General features: G+C 35.1%; 3 protein-coding genes across 3 annotated transcripts; all 3 read right to left on the reverse strand.

The window, feature by feature from the left end:
- Positions 1 to 8,423: 8,423 nt before the first annotated feature.
- Positions 8,424 to 11,269, reverse strand: LOC124301614 (uncharacterized). The gene is made up of 2 exons (XM_046756909.1): positions 10,515 to 11,269; positions 8,424 to 8,706 (listed from the first exon to the last, which is right to left on the reverse strand). Exon 1 carries the CDS (start codon positions 11,192 to 11,194, stop codon positions 10,529 to 10,531), a length of 666 nt encoding a protein of 221 aa, XP_046612865.1. The 5' UTR covers positions 11,195 to 11,269; the 3' UTR covers positions 8,424 to 8,706; positions 10,515 to 10,528.
- LOC124299553 (uncharacterized) lies at positions 11,227 to 11,912 on the reverse strand. The gene is made up of 3 exons (XM_046752814.1): positions 11,694 to 11,912; positions 11,306 to 11,430; positions 11,227 to 11,247 (listed from the first exon to the last, which is right to left on the reverse strand). Exons 1-3 carry the CDS (start codon positions 11,848 to 11,850, stop codon positions 11,227 to 11,229), a joined length of 303 nt encoding a protein of 100 aa, XP_046608770.1. The 5' UTR covers positions 11,851 to 11,912.
- Positions 11,913 to 15,354: 3,442 nt separating this feature from the next.
- On the reverse strand, positions 15,355 to 16,473 carry LOC124299554 (uncharacterized). Its single transcript, XM_046752815.1, has 3 exons — positions 16,297 to 16,473; positions 15,464 to 15,970; positions 15,355 to 15,374 (listed from the first exon to the last, which is right to left on the reverse strand). The coding sequence occupies exons 1-3, from the start codon at positions 16,349 to 16,351 to the stop codon at positions 15,355 to 15,357; spliced, it is 582 nt and encodes a 193-aa protein (XP_046608771.1). The 5' UTR covers positions 16,352 to 16,473.
- Between the last annotated feature and the right edge of the window lie 4,837 nt (positions 16,474 to 21,310).

Consider the following 21,310-nt stretch of genomic DNA (forward strand, 5'->3'; position numbering starts at 1 on the left):
CCCGCCTTGCTGTACTACTTTTATTGTCGAAACGCAAGTCCACGTCAAAGAGAGGTAAAATTTGTATATAAATGATAATTCACTCACCAAAAGTACTTTATACTGTCAGAGCAGGTTAAATTGTCAGACACACATTAATGGGCGTTTTCTGGAATACAAAAACGATCTCACAAATATGGAAAATGTTGTTTTTTCGCTATTTAAGTACTCTACATTAACAAATGCGTTCGTTACTTTGTGTTAAGGAAGTTCATCTGGTACCGAGTTAGTCAAAAGAAAAATTATTACGACTAGCGTAGTCCCTTCGATGAGTTTGGCAACGCTGCAACCAGGCGCGATGCCCGACGGCGGCGACGCCCGACGGCGTACCGCAGCCGCAGCCGCAGCCATGTGTTAGTATTTTTCTTTTGCTTCCATGCTTTGCACGTTAATCTCTTAAACAATGGAAGAAAATTCGAAGAAGAAAGCGTTTTTATGGAAAGGAAAACGGGTCACTGAAAAAGTGTACAATTCACGATTGCGACTTGTGAAAGTGGGAAAAAATTTGAGGAGCGTTTACGGATGCAGAAAAGAAAAAGTTAACCTCAAAGAAAGCGCAACTGAATCGGATAAACTCGAAGGCCGACGTATTATGCACTTGAAAACTGTGTCTAAACATCTTTTCTGCAAATGTCACAAATGTGATGCAGTGGTTCCTCTGAGCAACATAGTCGATGAAACGCGAATCGGATTAGCGTCGATATTCACGGTTCAATGTGAAAGTTGCCGAGGAAAAATCAGATTTGCCACTGATAAAACACACGAAGTTGAAAAACAGAGTACACGAGCCAAGACGAGTAAACATTACGATGTCAATACCAGAGCAGCAATGGGTAAGATGATATATGGTCTTCAAAAAAAGTAACACATATTACGATATCAATCGTCGTCAGTAAGAAAATTCAAGTATTTATTCTAGGAGTTCTGAATGGTGGTATGGGCAACACGCATATCAACAAAATACTGGCTTCATTGAATATTCCTCCACGTCATGTGAATTGTTATAAGACGCATGAAATAGAAGTAGGCACTGCGGCAGAAGAAATGGCTCGAGAAGGCTGCATCGCAGCAACTCTCATGGAGCGAGAACTGACCATTGAGAATGTCGACAAATTAAAAAATCTTTTGTAAGTTTCCAATGTCAGTGTGCTTCGGGTTTGCCAAGCTATAAAAATTTTGGGAAAATGTCAGGATAAAAGATTTTGTAAAGTCTGAAAATTTTTATGAAATAGAGCATTATGGGGAATTTTGTGGAAGCACTCGACAAGTTTGAATTTAGTGTCGGGTTCGATTAGAAAATGAACAGTCAAGTTTCATGCGTGCATTAACTTCGTATGATAAACTACGTCGTTAGAATTCTTGAATCAATATTTATAGAAAAACAACATTGTACATTTGACATTGTTTATATCAATGTAATAATAGTTATTAGGTATATACCACGAAAAATTGTAATTATAACCATTTTGTAATCATTTTCATAATTTCTCAAAAATTTTTTATTTGTGGAAATTAAATTTCTCAGACTTTTTAAATTCGGAATTCTTCTACATTCATAAATTTAATTATTTTATTATTATCAAACTAAATAATTGAAATAAACATTAAATTAAAATATAAGTTTTTGTAATTAAATGATAATAACTATCATTATCATTTGAAATGGAAATAAAAAATATAATGGAAATGGAATGAATTAATATTTTGATGCAAATGGAACTCATGAATAAATTTCAAAGGATTTTTGTACAGGCCGTCCCATCTCACTACGAATTTCCTATTTCTAACTTCATGCGAAAAAAATCCAAGAAACTTTACGGACATTCAACCAGATAATATAGTACGTATTGCGGCTTCGTTCGATATGGGATGGACAACTAGAGGCACTGGACGTAACTACGACAGTCTTACGGGATCTGCGACTCTCGTCGGATTTTTTACAAAGAAAGTCCTTACGTACATTTCTAAAAATAGAAAATGCCGAAAATGTGGTCGAGGACACGACTCTAGCGATCGTGACTGCAGACTGAATTTTGAAGGTTCTGCTAAGGCAATGGAGTCCGCAGCTGCTGCGCATCTAGCAACCCAAAATTCGATTTTCGACACGTGTTACGTTAAATTAGGCATCATGATCGGAGATAACGATAGTAACGCGATAGGATCAGTACGAGCGGCTAGTCATCATGAAGTTATCAAACATTCTGATAAAAATCACACAAGCAAAGGGGTAGTAAATGAACTCTACATAATAAAAAAAAATCACAAAGAGCTCACTGCTGGTGCAATAAAATATCTCCAACGCTCCTTTAATTATTGCGTAGCTCAAAATATCGGTGATCCTGTCGAAATGGGCAAAGGAATAAGAAACATTCCATCCCATTGTTTCAATAACCATGACAATTGCGGAACATGGTGCGGCTATCATGCCAACCCGGAATCGTACAGACATTCCGCGATAGGGGACGGATCTGTGAGCGAACAATTATTTGATGCGTTGCGCTGTATTTTCGACGTTGTAGCGTCTAGAGCGGACAGATTCGCAGCAGGAATTTCGAGTAACGTCAACGAAAGCCTAAATACGACGATTGCTAGTAAAGCACCAAAAATGCGCTTCCATGGTTCAACAGCTTCCAGTGATGCTCGGCTAGCATGCGCGATCAATAAAAAAAATAGCGGGGAACAGTATGCACATAAAACGGCGGAAAAATTATCTTTGTCACCCGCGAAATATACGGAAACGTATGGTCTGAAATTGGATTCGAACGCGAGCAAAAGGTATTTAAGATCATGTTCCCAAGAGTTCAAAAAAAGACGTTTATTGTTGAAAGCAAAAAAAACAGATTTGCGACACAAGAAGGAACGCTCGGAAGGATCTCAAACATACCAATCAGACATGGGATTATTGAATGCTGATATGCCTCCGATTATTGAAATTGAGAATGACTCTTCATCGCGTATATTGGTGTTTTTTTGATTTAGAAACTGGTGGTTTTTCTAAAACAGCCGATATTTTGCAAATAGCTGCTAAACACGGAAGTTCGTATTTTTCAATTTACGTAACGCCTACCCAGAAAATTGATGAAAAAGCAAGCAATATAACTGGATTACGGACAGTCGCAGGGCAGCTGCAATATCATGGAAAAGAAGTTATATCGATTGGTCTCCAAGATGCATTTTAGAAATTTTACAATTTCTTGGTAGAATTACAAAAGAAATGCGTGTTAGTTGCACATAACTGCACATTTGATCGTCCGAGGCTCATAGAGGCTATAAAAAGAAGTTTGCCGATTCAACACTTTGCAGCAGTGATATTTGGTTTCTCAGATTCGTTGCCCATTATCAAAAAAATCACGAAGCTAACCGGAAAAGGGGAGAATAAATTAGAAAAACTCCCTGAAAATCTCGAAATATCAACGTCTAATGCTCACAACGCTACCGATGACGTTGCAATGCTCGAGCAAGTGATCATGAAAATTGGTATTTCTGATGAAACATTCTTTGAAAATACACTAACGTGGGATGACGCAATAAAAAAACAACAATTCAACGAGGAGTTGCCAAAAGCTTTAAAAAATCTTGATGGTTTAAAAACCTGTACATCACTTGCAACGCGCAAAAAAATCGTCGCTGCGTGAATAAGTTACGATCTGATATTACAAGTGCACCAAAAAAATAAATTAATGGGCGTGTTGAACCTTTTTGGTGAGGATAAAAATGGCAATATTAAAGTCAGTAAATCCAGAAGCGTTTCCAAGAAAATCTGCGTTTTTTTGGAAAACAAAATTTCGCAATTATGATTTTTTTCCAAAGATGAAAAACCAAAAAGATTCCGAAACAAAATTTCAGTTCCTACTTTTTAGATTTAAGATTCTATACGCTTTGTTATTCAAATGGAAAATTATATTGTGATAGAATTTAATTGCAAAAATATATGTTTTCAATCTAATTTGTATATGTGTTATCATTTTGTATATCCTTTTTTTTAACAACAATGGTGTTATTTGCGATTCATTGATTTGACACAAGTGTACTGCATATTGCGTCGTTTGGAAAGTACCGCAGTGGTCATTTCAAAAAGTGCGCGGTTGCAACGTTGCCGGCTTCATATGCGGCCATAGTAAAATGGAGGTTAACCTCCAAAAAATTAGCACTTCGCGAGACAAATTAATTTATTCTGAAGTTCGTAAGTATCCAATGGATTTTAGAAAGCAGTCTAAATGTTCTTTACATATTTTTTTATCTATTACAAAAGTTTGGTTCGAAACTGTCAATGATTGTAAATTTCACGTTTATAGGCGAAAAAAACAAGACTATCCATAAGAGACCATGTTAATTCAGACAATTTTTATTTATTAATTGCTCGCGAACAAGATATCCGGAGAGATTGAAATTTAAACAGGTGACTTTTTACATACTTTCAAGTTTACTCGAATTTTTTCATCGAAATCTATCTGTTAATTCGATCATCAGATAAACTCCCTTAAATTTGAATGATATACAAGATCAGACAAGAACAATTCAAGCATTATATGTGTTCCAAAAATTAGGTTATATTTTATGATTCTTGTACTTAACACGAATTTCAATAAAATATCCACGTACTATCCATCCTTTTACATTGTGACTGTATCATTTAATGTAATGATTACGGTAAACCATTGCAGAATTTAGAAGTGATGCGGTCAAATATGTTATATAATGGACGGATCAAGCGAGCCCGCCGAAGGCGGGCGAAGCTTGATCACGCTTATGCCGAGAGTCTATATACACAAAATTACAAAATACAAACTAACAATTCGTTATTGATTCTCTCTTTAACACTACTGCCTCTGCAAATTCGCTTCTATCTGTGACAATAGGTCTGTTATAAAAACGGTTAAAGACATTAGACCTATTAGACCATCCGGCTAAACTCTTAATTACACTTAAATCTACTCCTTTTTTCAAGGCTGCTGACGTAACAGCATGACGTAAACTATGCGGAGCAAACTCCTTGCCTATTCCGCATTTAACTAAAAATGCTCTTATCCATCTACTTATGGTATCTTTGGATGCCTCCCTGTGAGGCTTTCTTGCCGTAATGATTAACTTATCGCTCTCTTCACGCAAATCTTTTGTTACCTCTAAATATCTATTTAGAGTCTGAACAATACATAACTCGGGTTTCTCTGTAAACTCCGGTAAAAGCAGTAATGGTTGAAACGTTCCTGATTTGGAGTTTTTTACTCTCTGAGGAATCTCTATTTCATATCCTCTAGCTTTTCTGATTATATTTTTTATTGAGATCAAGGAGATTGTTTGTTTTCTGTGTGCAGTGATTAATGCTAATAAGACTACTAATTTATCAGTCAACTCTGGTAGACTCAATCCCTCCAGAGGATATAGTTTCTCTAACTCTGATAATACAGGATCTAGATCATATATTCTATCATATTTTGGCTTTGCTGGTCTATTGTTATAAATACCCTTAAGTAACCTACTTATCGTAGGGTCTTTACCTATTCTATCACCTAAAATTAAAGATAAAGCAGCTCTACAAGTATTAATTGTACTAAACGCCGCACCGCCTGAATATTTATTGCATAGCCAGGAAGCTACGATCTTTATCTCTGGATCGTACATGTCGTAATTGAGATCTCTGCAAAAACTAGCCCACTCCATGAGCGGTTCCGAATACTGTTTCAATGTTGATTCCGAAATAGATTGGACTATTATCGTAATCGCTTCGTCTTCAAACCCTTGTCTCCGGTAAGCCTCCCAGATAATACTCCTGCCATTAATTGCATCTTTGACGCCAAGGGGTGTTGAATCGTCCTGCATGGAGATAATAATAAATTATCATCCAGTGGAAATATTATTGGCTCTCCCAGTAACATGGTATTCCATAGTGGATACCATGGTTGTGAGGGCCAGAAAGGAACCAATAGTATACCCTGTGCCTGGTCATTTTTTATTTTTTGAATAGTTTTTAAGATCAGTGCTACAGGAGGAAATGCAAAAAATGCTAACTCCTTCCAGTCTACTGTAAATGCGTCCACGCAAAATGCCTCCGGGTCCGGATGCCACGAACAATACCGCTCGCATTTTTTGTTCCCGCTAGACGCAAATAAATCTATCTCTATGTTGCCAAATTTCTTTGTAATACAATTGAATGCCCATTGCGCCAATTCCCATTCCGTATCAACGTTGTTCGCTCGCGATGCCAAATCTGCATCGACGTTTTCTTTTGACGCGATGTACGATGCAAACACCCAAATGTTTCGCAGTTCGCAAAATTGCCAAATTTGTCTAGCTATTTGGTTTAATTTTGGGTACTGAATACCGCCCATCCTGTTTATATACGAAATTGCGGTAGTATTATCAATCCGAAGTAGCAACTCACAATTACGTCTGTCTCTACAAAAAATTTGCAATCCAATGAATGCAGCCAATAATTCGAGATAATTAATATGACTTTTAAGTTCCTCCTCATTCCATGCACCGAAACCAACTTCTCCGTTGCAAGCAATACCCCAACCTGAGCCTGAGGCATCAGAGAATATCTCTAGTTCGAATTTATTCTGGCGAATTTTATTGTTACTAAAAGAAATTTTTTCTTCCCACCAATCCATATCCGCTGATAAGGAATGTGGTATAACCATCGTAGCTGAATAGTCTAAATCGTTTTCTAGTAATCTGAGATACTTTATTCTCTCTAACCCTTTAGAATAGAGCCACCCATACTGTATGGCTGGGCACGCCGCGACAATGGAACCGACTAGTCCTGCAAACTCTCTTATAGTACAAGTTCCCCTACATCTTAATTCCTTTATTAAATTGACAATTTGTTGTCTTTTTGACTCTGGTAGTTCAATTGTCATATTTATTGAATCTAAAATCAAGCCTAAAAACTGACACCTATTCTGTGGAATTAAACTACTTTTCTGCCTATTAATGATAAAACCCAAGGACTCTAACGTCTGTATAGTTAAATTTAGGTTTCGTAAACAATCATTATATGTATCTCCAAAACATAAACAATCGTCTAAATACACTACCGATAACAAATTCTTGCTCCTCAGAAAATTTACTACTGGTTTCATAATTTTCGTATATAACCAGGGGGCTACATTCAGTCCGAATGGGATACAATTAAACGATCAAACGAACTTACCTGTACGTGAAGTTCGATCGTTATTATACGATAGTCTCGCCCTCCTGATTACATGTATACAATTTGTAGTGCCATCTCTTCTAGCTATTCTAACCACGTCTTTTAGAGTTTAAAGATTTAAATTGACCGCGTATGGTGCCTCCAGTGGAGGTGGCGGCGCCACACGGTCACTTTCGTCATATCGTTGAAAGCAAAAAGGAAAATTTTTGATTCTTACATGGGAGAAGGATATTCTTTAAATATCCTAGGGTGCATTGGAACTCGGGTGGGACTGTAATCAGTTCGGGCGAGACTATCGTATAATAACGATCGAACTTCACGTACAGGTAAGTTCGTTTGATCGTTTAATTATACTTCCAGTCTCGCCCTCCTGATTACATGTATACAATTTGTAGATGTTTAGAGACAAAAATTTTTTTTTTTTTTTGTTTATTAAGTTTTCAAGAAAAACCAAGAGACAGGAAACACTTATTCATACATATAGTTGTTTACTTATCTTTAGTGCGATTAAGCAGAACCACCTCAGCAAAATTATTATTATTTTGACTGTTTATTGGTCTATTATAAAATTTTGCAAAGACTTGTGATTTCTCTGACCAACCAGCTGTCTTTCTTATCAGATCTAGGCTTACTCCTGCCTCTGCTGCTTTTGAAGTCGATGCATGTCGAGTGCTATGGGCAGTAAATTTTTCGTCTACTCCACACTCGCTGAGAAACTTTTTGATCCATCGACTAAGCGTTTGCGATGAAACCGCTTTGTGTGGTTTGCGAAAAGAAATCAACAAACGTTTTTCATTTACTCGTAACTCCTCTGTCTTTTTTATATACTCCAGTAAAGTATTTGCAACACAAAGCTCTGGCTTATCAGTGAATAAAGGTAAAACTAACAGGGGTTGTGAAGCTCCAGGCCGTGATGTCTTGATAATATCCGGGATCTTAATTTGCACGTTGTTTTTATAGCGAGAAATATTTTCGATTGCAATCAATGACAGGGTTTGAACTCTATGTGCAGTTCCCAGAGCCAATAAAATAACTAGTTTCTCTGTTAGTTGGCGTAACGACAGTTTATTTAATGGGAATAAGTTTGCAGCTCTTGTTAATACTGGCTCAGTATCCCATGTTGAGTCATATTTGGGCTTGATAGGTCTCAATTTGAAAATTCCTTTGAAAAACCGAGCAATATTAGGATCAGTAGTAATGTCCACTGCTGATATTGGAGATATAGCCGATCTTGTAGTGTTGAGGGTCCCGTAAGCTGCGCCATCCTTGAATTTCTGTGATAAAAAATCTAGTACTGAACTTGCGTCAACGACAAATGGGTCCCGTTCTTTTGCTACTGAAAACATCCACCAGTCCTTTAACGCACTATTGTATTGTTTAATAGTAGACTCTGCTAGAGACGCTGTCAGAATTTCTAATGATGATTCTGGTAGATTTTTTCTTGAGAACGCTTCCCTGATAATCTGACGGCCGCCAGGGTAAGTGTCGCCGCCATGGGATGGGACCGTTGGTCGCTAAGCGGAGAAATTAGAAGATTATTATTAGGTTTAAATATTAACATATCAGAAGTCATAAGGTTTTCAAGCAGTGGGAACCACGGTTGTGTTGACCACAGTGGTATTACAATGACACCAGATGCTCCATCATTAATAATTTTTTGTAATACTCGCGCTATTAAAGCGAAAGGTGGAAATGCGTAAAATTTATATTTTTTCCAATTAATTGTAAAAGCATCTATCACCATAGCATCCGGATCACGTTCCCAAGCGCAATATTTTCTACATTTAGAATTATTTCGTGAAGCAAATAGATCAATTGCCGGTTCACCAAACCGTTTTATGATACGTTTGAACGCATAGTCCGCTAAACTCCATTCAGTATCTATATTTTTTACGCGAGATTGATTATCTGCTTCTTTATTTTCTCTTGATGGAATGTAAGAAGCATAAAGCCAGATCCTCCGTTCTTCACACCAGTCCCAAATTTCTTTGGCCAGTAGATGTAAGTGCAGGAATTGCGAACCACCCATTTTATTTATATAAGCCTTTGCTGTTGAATTATCAACTCTGATTAAAATCTCGCAATCACTCAACTCTGTTGCAAAGCACTTTAATGCCAAAAAAGCTGCTCGTAGTTCAAGATCATTAATATGTAAGCTTTTTTCCTCTGGTTTCCAGAAACCTCGAGCATGCTTTCCGTCACAATACGCTCCCCAGCCTGTAAGTGAAGCGTCTGAGAAAATTTCTCTTTTATAATCCGCTATCCTTATTTTACGTGAAGCTATGGGGATTTTTTCCCCCCACCATCTGAGATCTTCAGAAATATATTTTGGTAACAACATGGTTTTTTCGTAATTATTATAATTTGCTGTTAGAGCTTCTGTTTTGGCTTTTTCAAGTAGCTTACAATGTAGCATACCATATTCAACAGCTGGGCAAGCAGCTATGAGTGTCCCAATTATTTGGGCTAAAAATCTTATTTTGCATGTCTGCTTCTTCATTAAAATATTTACTTGATTTAAAATGGATTCTCTTTTCTGGTCAGTCAACTGTAGACAGAACTTCTCTGAATCAATAATCAGCCCCAAATATTTGCATCGTCTGCTTGGCTTAAAATTACTTTTTTCTTCGTTTACAATAAAACCGAGAGAAATTAGAAATTCTTTCGTCGCTCTTAAGTTTGCCAAGCAAGATTTGATATCTAGCCCCATACAGAGAAAATCATCAAGGTATACAACGGATAAAAATCCTTCCTCTCGAAGGATATTGATAACAGGTTTTAATACCTTCGTAAATACGAACGGGGCTGAGCAAAGACCGAATGGAACACATGTGAACTCGTAGATTTCCCCTTGGAAAACAAATCTAAGATATTTTCTATCTGACTTATTCACTTGCATTAAGAAATAGGCATCTTTAAGATCAATAGTACCCATAAAAACTCCTGGTGCGAGTAATCTACAAACTGTTCTCATGTCTTCCATTTTAAAATGATCCACCTCGATGAACTCGTTTAGATCTTTCAAATTAATTATAAATCTGTTAGATCCATCTGGCTTTGGGACCAAGAAGAACGAGGATATAAACTGGTCTTCCGTCGGTGAAACTTTCTCTACTGCTCCTAATTTTAATAATCTCTGAATTTCTACTTTTATAGCGGAAATTTCAAGATCTGTCCAATTGCGCTCGAGTGGTGGTTTCGGTTGGTATGGTTTTGACTTAAAGGGTATTTTATACCCCTTAATAGCTTGCAGTATGAAGGGATCTGATGTAATTGTACGCCACTTGCTTAAAAATGCGCTTAGCCTTCCTGCAATATTTACCTGAGATTCGTTGATTAATATCGGCTCCGATTCTTGCTGTTCTGACCCCGGTGGTGACTCTGTGGACCTTTCGATTGGCTGGAATATTTCTGATTGTAACTCGGCTTGGATGGTTTTGGTTTTGTGCCCGCCTGAGCTTGGTATCGTGGAACAGACGGGCTCTTCACATTTAAATGGCTCGTTGGAGCTCCAGGTTTCTTAGAAGACTGTTGGGATTTTATATCTGTCCCTATTTTATCAATAACCTTAGATTCCTTAATCTTTTCCCCCAACTTGTCTCCAAATAACAGCTCACCAGTCTCAGTCTTCCCCAATAGTGCAGCCGTTTGTTTGTTTAGACTAGGCAGAATACAAGCTTTTCTGGCTATAGTCTGTCCTCGGTACAACTCAATTAAAATTTGTGAAGATTCCCATAAATTTTCTAACATCTTTTTTATGTCAATTTCTTCTCGTTTCTTTGTGAGTAAGGGATCGATGACCAAACTTAATGCTGATAATGCAGAGCCAGCTAAGTTTTGGGTGTTTGAGAAGTATTTATCTCTCTTAAGAGACCCATCATTTAGTGATGCAGCAATTTCAGGGTTTAACTTCGGGGCCTCTAAAGAACATTCACCTTTTCTGGGGTATTTTTTGAGTAGAAGCTCTTTAGTTTCTTTAGTTTGTCCCGTTTTGAGCCACATTTTCCAGCGATTAGAAATATGACTTGATAGTTTTAAGCCTTCTGGCTCAGACGCTGGAGTTTCTCCGATGATTTTTAGGATCTCTGGGTCCAGGTTTAAAGTTTCTGTAACCCCACTGGCTGATTGTGTTTCTTGTGATGTTTCCCCAGTTTCATTTTCATTTGATAAATCTATAACTGGAGTTTCTCTCTCCTCCGGATTTTTCGGTGTGGCGTTCACAGTGCTCCCTGGAGTCTCTGTAAAAGAGAGAGAGAAAATAGTTTATTTTGGTTATGTCTTACCTCTCGTGTAAGTTCAACCATAATATTTTCAGTTTTGTCTTATCTCACGTATAAGCTCAGCTGTTTTTAATTTCCGTACTTATGTTATGTCTCGCATAACCTTGACGGATATGTATGTATATATATATATATTTTACAATAATTGCCTAAATAATACTTGCTTCGATTTTTTGACAGGTTTAAGGGAGCTGCTTGGACATTTGTTTGTTCCGGCTCACCTAACTTTCCATTCTGAGCACCGCCATTGTCATTCTCCTTGTCGTTGTTTATCCTCTGTTCGCGTTTTTCCAGCTTCTTTTCCATTTCACGCAGTCGCTTTTTTAATTTTTCATAATCTTTGTCTCGATCAGAAGATTTCCTCTTATGTCCACCCATTTTTAAGTAATAAAAACTTGAATTGTCCGTTAAATAAATTAAAATGTTTTGATTAAAAAACTCTTACGTGTTTACTTGTTAGCACGAAAAAATGTTATGACGAAAGTGACCGTGTGGCGCCGCCACCTCCACTGGAGGCACCATACGCGGTCAATTTAAATCTTTAAACTCTAAAAGACGTGGTTAGAATAGCTAGAAGAGATGGCACTACAAATTGTATACATGTAATCAGGAGGGCGAGACTGGAAGTATAATTCCATTCGTACCTCACATTATTCCATTCAAAACATACATATTTTTGACTTGCTTTATGCAACGGAATTAAGAAGTAAGCATCTTTTAGATCTATCGAACCCATAAAACATCCCTCTGAAACTAATTTCGAAGCTGTCCTAAAATCCTCCATTTTAAAATGATTTTTAGGAATGAACCTATTTAATTTCTTCAAATTTAATACAAATCGCATCTTCTTATTTGCTTTCGGCACTAAAAAATAAGATGAAACAAATTGTTTACTTGATTTCGAAACTTTCTTAATCGCTCCCAAATTTAATAAATTTGCTATAGCTTCTCCCAAAAGGGGTTCGTCTTTTTTGTTTAAACAATTACGTCTCGGAGCTTTCTTTTGAAATGGTTTAGAACTAAACTCTATTCTATACCCTCTTAGGCATTGCAAAATAAACGCATCACTCGTTATATCGGACCAGGCATTTAAAAATTGTTTCAAACGTCTTGCTATTGGTAAGTGGGAGTTGCAATCACGCCAACTGGTGACTATATTTTGAACTAGCGAAAACGGGTCGGCTGATTAATGTCATATGTAAACTGTATGTAAACAAATCCGTTTCTTAAATTTTATTAATAATAAACATTAAAAAAGGACATTACCCTAAGTTCTATTAATAATAAAAAAAATGTTTTTATCAATGTGCAAAGTATTGGATTATTTGGAGTCTACAACGAGAAGCCGAAATTTTATTGAAGGCGAGCAAGTTGTCAATGCGAATCATTTAATTTATACGGGAATTTTGAGTAAAAATGAAGAGCAGTATGAATTATTATCATATTGTATACAATCATCCAATACTCGGGGAGATCCTCACGAAATAACAACAGTTATTAGTAAAACTGATAAGGTTATTTCCTCAGTGTGCAGCTGTACAGCTGGGAACAGTGGAACATGTAAACATAGTGCTGGTGTTTTGGTGTTTTGCACACGGTAAGTTTAAACAGTGGGATATATTTTTTCAATGTTTCTTGGTATGTAATTTCTACTACCAAGCCAAATTAATTATATTTTGATTATTTTTTTTTAGTAATGATTTGGCTGGCTTCAAAACGGTTTCATCAACAGACAGGAAATGTCTTTGGAGTGCACCTCGCAATGCTTGTTTGGAACAATATAATCCAAAGCCTTTGAGTGAACACGGCTGCTTCAATATAAAGAAAAATCACAAGGAACTAAGTGATGATGTCAAGAAGTCAATAAAGGAAAAACTTTTTTCGAAAAATTTAAAATCAGCTTTGTCAGAGCATGCGTACGAGCGTGAATGATTAATTTATTTATGATTGATTTTTTTTTTAATGAAAATTTTGTTGAAGTAAATTTTCATGAAAACAATTTTATGATTCACTGTTTATATAAACAATTGTTGTTTTTAATATAATCAATTTTGTATATATTTGCCGATGAATTTAAACTTTTTTACTATTTCGATGGAATAATTTAATCAATTCTAATCATGACTTGTATGTAACATTTACTTCATCAAAATTTATGACTCTCTAATCATGTTGTGTTTAATTTTTATTTTCACACGTTTTTGAATGTATTTATCACAGAACTGGAAGGCATGCTCCACTGCAACAACCTACTATTGAAACTGTACCTCCTGAGAACTTACAACTTATCCAACGTTTGATTTCACACTCATTCTCGTCATCAATCCTACTCAATCTTTCTGAAAAACCCTTCCGACCACTGAGAGAATGTTGCCAGAAACTTTTAGAGCAATTAATTGGGAATCCTTATAATATTTGTTTAGAAACTCAAAAATTTTATAGTGTTTGGCAGAAAGAACGTCAATTTCGAATAACTGGCTCGCGATGTTACGAGTTATACACTTATCGAAAAAATTTAAAACCCAATTGGAAAAATAAGTCTATGAAATATTTCTATCCGACAAATATTAGCACTCCAGCAATGAAACATGGTCTAAAATTTGAACCTGTTGCTCGAGAAACATATCAAGAATTAAATCCATCTACCAATGTATTTCAATGCGGACTAATAATTTCTAGAGACAATCCGTGGTTAGGATATTCTCCTGACGGTATTATTTTCGATAAGGATAAACCAATTAAATTGTTAGAGATTAAATGTCCATATGAGGGTAAATCTTTACCGGTAAATGAAGTTATTTCTAAACTCAATTTCATTCAAACAAATCCAAAAGATGAAAGTATTTTGAGTTTAAAAAAAAATCATAAGTATTATGGCCAAATTCAGTTCGGAATGGGTATTTTAAATATTCAAAAAACTGATTTTATTATATTTTCTTCGTTTGATAAAAGTATGAAAGTTTTAACAGTAGATTTTGATAAACAATTCGTAAACGATTTATTCACATCTTTAAAATTAATATATTTCAATGAAATGTTACACTATGCATGCACAGATGAACATAAACAAAATTAAATGTTGATTATTTGTGAATAACCGTTCTTTAAAAATATTTTTAAATTTAAATAAATACCTGCAACATATTCAATTGTGTTTTCATTTATTATTAACATTCTAGGTGAATTACATAGTTTTAATGTAATATTACGAATAATAGATTTAATTTATAATAAAGTTATTCCTTTTCAGACAAAAATTTATCATCTTTCAAAATCGGAGAGCTTAAATTGACAACTGCACCAATTATTGTTAAAATTTCTTTGCCTTTCTTCACTAAACCAATTGGCATTCGCGAACCTAAAACTTTAAAGACTTTGAGTCGTTGATTAGAACGTTCCACGTGTACACGAGCTCTCGCTATTTTAGCGTTCAATCGTGATTCTTCTCTGGTAAATTGAAGCTGCTCTTTCTTAAATGGAGGCCTTATAAGCTTAATATCTTTTTCCTAGCATAATTTATCAACTCGAAACCCTTTATCAACCATTATTGCTTCACCTTTTTCTAGATAATTTAATATTTTGGATTGTTCAAATATCGCATCATCTGAAACTCTTCCTCCGTACATTTCACTAATAAATGATATTATTCCTCCAGGAGTTACTCCAGTCATAAATTTTATTGTGTAAGTACTTTTGTACCGAGAATAACTTGCTTGTTGACAGCATAGATTTTTTGGTCTTTGGATAAATATTTCAGTGCAATCTAGAACGATTCTCACATTTCTAAAATCATCAAAACATACTGGGAGATTCTTAGAAATTTCATCTTTATCCGGAAAAGGAATGCCTTCTTTCAAACAAACATAAAGCATATCGATTATCTTAAGGACTACTCTTCGACACTGTGATAAAGATGAATACTTAAACAAAACTGCCAAGATTGCATATGATAAATTATGCTTCAATTTTATGAATGTCATTATTATTTTACTTCGAAGGTTCATCGTTTCAAATCTATATTTAGGAAAGCCATCCTTTACCACGTCAATAATAGTTTTTAAGATATCAAAATTGATAATACCAGTTAGTGTGTTGAGCTCTTTTTCAGTTTTTAAAATATCACAAAAATCTGTGATTAAATCCCCGCTTTTAATCTGAACACCAATATCAACCAGGCGTTTTGTAGCCAAAATTTGGTCATTTTCTGTAAGCAGAGGTGTATCTTGAACTAAACTGATGGAACTACTTTCTCCTTGGTCATCCGGTTCCTCTGTCAAATTATTAGTATCTAAGTTATTAGTATCTAACACATCCTGATCTTGACAACTAAGCTGACTAGCTGGCAATACTTCATTCCTACTCTTATCTCTTCGTAATCTTCTTGTCTCTCTGTCAGTATTTTTGTTGGTGATTAATCTTGGTGTCTTGTCTGTAGAAGGTAAATTACATGAAGGAACTGCATTTTGTTTTAATCTTCGTTTGCCTTTGGAGCTTAAATCTACATAAGAAAGTAATGCCCTTAGTTAATATTGCAAATAAAAAAGTTATTAAGATAATTAAAAAACAAATATAATATAATATAATCACCTGGTGAAAAATAATCGGACTGTTTAAAATGCAAATAACAAACTTGCATGTTATCGGTAACATTTTTACCAATTTTTAACACAATTTGCCACATTTTTCGGCAGTCTACTTTTTCTTCTTCACCGAACGTATTTATAATTTTTATGAAATTGTTTTTTTTAGGAAAAAGATGAAATCTGACATCTGAATCCCTACAAGCTTTACTCTTACATCCATACACACTGCAAAAAGCTTTACTTTTTGTTTCCCTCGGAGAAAAACGTACACCCGAATCATCAACAACACTTTCCATTTTAATTTTAGTTTGTTTCTTAGCTAACAATAAAAAAAACTCAATAATTGTAAATTAAAGTTTACATTATCAATATGTTGAGCAATATCCATATGACAGCTGACCCGTTTTCGCTAGTTTAAATTTTGAACACCAGGCGACAGTACTTGTACTTACCACTTACCAATACGACCTACCGCTTCTACTTCTTGAAGTTCGCGCTGGTCGGGTTCTGTTGCGTCTGGTTGTTCTGTTGACGGTTCGGCTGGCGGGGAATCCTTGCGATCCGTACTGGACGGAGTTTCTCTGGAAGCGCCTGAAACCCGCCTTGCCTCGGCCTCGTGCAGACGGGCCTCGCCAGTTTAAAGATGACGACGCTTGGAATGTCGGCTTTTTCTCTGCCGTTGGTTGCTTTAATGACAAGCCCAATTTTTCTACTCCCTTGGCAGTCTTAATCTTCTGTGATAAATCGGGACCGAATAAAAATTCTCCATACTGTGTCTTATCTAAGATCTGTCGAGCTTTCTTGTCGACGCATGGATAGAGAAAGGCTTTTCTTGCCTTCATTAATTGATTGTGCAACTCGCACATTAATTTGCCTGACTCAATTAGTCTCGTCAACAATTCCTTGGTATCGATTTCTTGTGTCGAGCCATTGAGTATCATGGAGATTCCAGATCCCAAAGCTGATAGACTAGAGCCACACAGGTCCAAATCAGCCGCAAAAAATTTATCTCTTTTTAGGCTGGCTTCCTTAATACTCGCTTCAATCTCAACATTAAGCTTAGGCGTCTGGAAGGGGCAATTTCCCGTTCTCGGGTATCTGTCCAGCAGTGCCATCTTTTTCTCTTTCTTTAATCCTTCCGACAAAATTTTCTGCCAAGTACTGGCTAACTTAGGATGCAAACTAAATTTCTTGCCTTTGTCCGACTCCTCGTCGTCACTCAAGAGCTGCAGCGTCTCGCTGTCTAATTCCGCGAATTCTTCAGTAGGGATGGAAACATGAGCTGAAGAATCGATTCTCGATTTCGATTCTTTTTTCCGAGATTTCGATTCTCAGAATCGATTAATCAATTTCAAGAATCGATTCTTTTAAAGAATCGATTCTGAGTAAGATTTTTCTTTTTTTCAATTAAAATTTTATAAATTTTTTTTTTTTTAAATAAAACTTGTAAAATAAGGTTAAAGGTACAATAAAATGTAAATTTATAAAATATTATATTTTATTAAAAAAGTAACATTTGAAAACATTAATAAGACTAGTATTTCTCTCAAATAATTAATTAAAAATATTATTTTGAAAACCATACATTTTTTTCGATAGATCTCAAGAAAACCAACATATTTAAATGATGCGGTGACAATCTATTTCTCAGCTGATTAACAATCAAACCTGAGTGTGAAAATAACCGCTCACACGGAGTTGATGTTGCAACAATACTTAAATATTTTCTAGCAATAGGGGATAAATGGGGGTAATCAAATTCGTACGATTGCCAAGTTGCAATCGGGTTTGGATTAGTTTTTCGGTCTACTGTAGACCGATTCAAAAACTGCCAAAGTTCGATAGGCAGACCGCCTGCTTCATCGCTGTCAGCGACTTGTATGTTGTGTTGCACAGCGTCGTCTAAAAAATCCCACAGATCATTACCACCTGAAGATAGTTGATGATCTGTGAGATTATTTTCGCAGGTAATCGCAAGAGTTTTCGATGACTTGATTTCTTTTTTCAAAATTTCACCTATACAGACAAAATTCCAATACCATATTAAAATCATATACAAATGAAAATAAAATCTTTCTCAAATATTAAATTGGAGGAAATCCGATTGAAGAATCCTAATAAAGCACATTGATTTGTTTTTCTGCAAATTTAAGTATTGAAACGCATTATGTTGGAAACATACCCACAGTAGTCACAGCGCGTGCTGAATTTTGAATACTTTGAAAAACTATTTTTTTATATCGTGGATCTAAAAGAGTAGCAATCGAATACACTTTTACCGACTCTATATTTGAGAACTTTTGTTTTATTTCAGCGACTAGGTTTTTCTTCATTTGTATTCCAATTGATGTCACAGGACAAAGTCTGTCGGTTCCCTGAAAGAAAAAAAATATAAAACTTGTTAATAGAGAATTTTAATCGTAGAACTTTGTTATAATGGCGGTTAAAAATTTTCCAATTTACTTGTAGAATAATCTAAAAATTCACGATAAACGTACTATTAAAATTAGATTTTTATAATGAAGTAATAATACATTTTTAGATGAAATAAAACATTGCTATATTTGATTCTCGGTTTAAATTTCAATGTCGCTAATTAAACTATTCTAACCGTAAATAACATAAGTTATGAATGTGCAAATTATAAAATTAACAGGGTATTACTAACAAATATTGAGCGAGTTACAGAAATTTATATAAAATAAATTTTAATATTGAAAACATGGCTTTTAAATAACGACGCATTAAAAGGTGAAGAAAAATTTACTTACTCTCTTCAATCCAGTAATTAATGGGATACATTTACTTAATGTCACTTCCTTGTCAGCGCTGACTTCGTGAGTTACATGCCATAACGGCTTCAAGATGTCTCGTATTTCAATCAGAGCATCAAGCTCTTCGGCTGTTAAAATTTCAGGAGGTTTCGACCTTGAACTTTTGTCTCGATGAACTTTCAAAAGTGCACAATTGACATGTTCAGCCAGATTAATAAACCGTTCTACCATTTCATAACATGAATTCCACCGGGTCCTGACTTCTTGAACTAATTTTAACGCTGACTTGCACCCAGACTGCTCTTGCAAAATTTCTAGCTCACGAGACGCAATTTCACTGCAGCGGAAAAACTTGACGATCTTCTTAACTTTCATTATAAGATTTCTCACTGACGAATTTTGGGAATCTTCACAAAAAAACTCCTCAGTATCACTTTCATCATCGAGTAAATGATGAATATTATCATCACTTAATTCAGACGCGGGCTTAGATGTATCAACTTCTATTAGTTTTTGACCAATATTATTTATGGCGTGACCGAAGCATGAAATATGTTTAGACTCTCCGAATTCTTCTTTGATAGCACCTTTGATGTTTGCTCCGCCATCAGAAACGACTGTACTTATTTTATCGTCATGAATATCACACTCATTGCAAATGTCTCTTAACTTCATCCGAAGAATAGCAATAGTTTTCCTATCCTGTAGATAATAGGCACCAAGCTCATACGATTTCATTTCGTATGCTTTTGAACAAAAAAATAAAAAAATATAATTATAATAGAATAAAATAAATAAAATTATTTTATAAGTTATACTATATTACTATTTGAAAATTAATTTTCAATTGGTTAGTATAATAATATTAATATTATAACTAAAATTGATATTTTAATTTATACACGTATAAGCCAAACAAAATCATTTTTAAAAATCAATATCAATTAGCACATAATCACCTAAATTTACCTTTTAGATAATGAACAGTTAGTCCAAGATAGCTACGCATCGTATTTTTGTGCGTCCAAATATCAGTTGTTAAGCAAACTGAATCGGCTTCTCGGAGTTCAGTTTTCACTTTAATTTTAATCTCTTCATACTTCGCTGTCATTCGTTTTGTTATTGTGGGCTCACAGGGCGGTTTATAAAGTGGCTGTAATTTTTGAACGAACATTCTGAAGCCTGGTTTTTCCGGTGTACACAAAGGGAGATTATCGACAGCAATCATGTACATTAATGCATTTGTGACGTCATTATTTCTGTACCCACCTTCTGTGAATACACATACAAACATACACATGCATATTTATATTCATGAACTTAAATTTTATATTAAGTCAAAACTCAGTTGTTTATAAGAATAGTTTGTATATAAATAAATTCATTACCTGAAAATGAAATTGCATTGTTCAAGCATCGGTTAAGAGGACCTTCATAAATAGGTTTTTCATTAAGATCCAAACCTGAAGATGATGAGGAAGTACTTCGGACTAGCTCATTTGATGTACCACTCAAATTAACCTATAAATAATTTAAAGTAAATTATCAATAAGTAGATGCAAAATTTTATTCGTGATGGAAAAGAAGACAGAAAATAATAAAAAACATTTAGAATTACCTTTTTAGATTGGAAAACCGAGCTTGTGTCACTGTCACTGTCTTGTTCAGATATTTTTATTTTTTTTGATTCATTCGACGAATTAGGTAGTTCAATGTTATGAACTTTTTTTAAATGTTTAATTAGAGCCGAAGTACTATTTTTATAAGTTAAATTTTTATTACATTCATTGCACTTTACGTTATTCCCCTTATCAATTTTTGTAAAATAAATCCATACCGGACTAGGCGCCATTTTACATATTACAACTAATTTGCATATATCTATCTTAATATAGAAGGCGCTATCTCCATGTGAAAATAAAAAGAAAATGAACTATATATGTCATAAAAACATACATATTTGTAAGATGATTGGTTAAAAAAAAAAAAAGAAAAAAAAATAAGGAGGGTCAGAAAACGATGCGAGCGCACAGAGAGCGCTAAATTTAAAATATTTTCATAATGATATATACTTTGGACCATTTTTCATTCAATATTGATGCTATAGTGTCATTACTCAGGTTTTAAAATAAATTATAGAATCGATCGCTAAGAATCGATTCTAGATCGATTCTGATAACTGGGAATCGAATCTAAAGAATCGAGTTTTTTGACCACAGAATCGATTCTCGGGTAGAATCGGAATCGATTTTACCATCCCTATTCTTCAGTCGGCGGTTCGTCTGTGCCCGCTTGATTAGTCGAGTCATCGTTCTCTTTGTCCTCCTCTAGATCGTCCGACGCTTCTCTGTCGTCTTCTTGCGAATCTAGAAGGGCAAGATTTCTAGGTTATACATTTTCGACACCGAGGTCTCTGCATAAACCTAGTAGAAATGTCCGACATGTCTCACCTCTCGTGTGAGCTCGTCGTCCATATGTGCG

This window comes from Neodiprion virginianus, chromosome 3 (assembly GCF_021901495.1).
Source record: "Neodiprion virginianus isolate iyNeoVirg1 chromosome 3, iyNeoVirg1.1, whole genome shotgun sequence".
NCBI classification, from domain to species: domain Eukaryota; kingdom Metazoa; phylum Arthropoda; class Insecta; order Hymenoptera; family Diprionidae; genus Neodiprion; species Neodiprion virginianus.

Bases quoted from the DNA above. Each gene is read 5' to 3' on its own strand.
- LOC124301614 (XM_046756909.1), bottom strand. From the start codon at position 11,194: ATGTGGCTCAAAACGGGACAAACTAAAGAAACTAAAGAGCTTCTACTC.
- LOC124299553 (XM_046752814.1), bottom strand. From the start codon at position 11,850: ATGGGTGGACATAAGAGGAAATCTTCTGATCGAGACAAAGATTATGAA. The intron at 11,431-11,693 runs GTGAGCCGGAAC...TCTCTTTTACAG, and splicing joins TGCTCAGAATGGAAAGTTAG to AGACTCCAGGGAGCACTGTG. The intron at 11,248-11,305 runs GTTACAGAAACT...GAGAAACTCCAG, and splicing joins AAACACAATCAGCCAGTGGG to CGTCTGAGCCAGAAGGCTTA.
- LOC124299554 (XM_046752815.1), bottom strand. From the start codon at position 16,351: ATGGAAAGTGTTGTTGATGATTCGGGTGTACGTTTTTCTCCGAGGGAA. The intron at 15,971-16,296 runs GTAAAGCTTTTT...TTTCTTATGTAG, and splicing joins TTCTCCGAGGGAAACAAAAA to ATTTAAGCTCCAAAGGCAAA. The intron at 15,375-15,463 runs GTAAAATAATAA...TCTTTATCACAG, and splicing joins TGAAACGATGAACCTTCGAA to TGTCGAAGAGTAGTCCTTAA.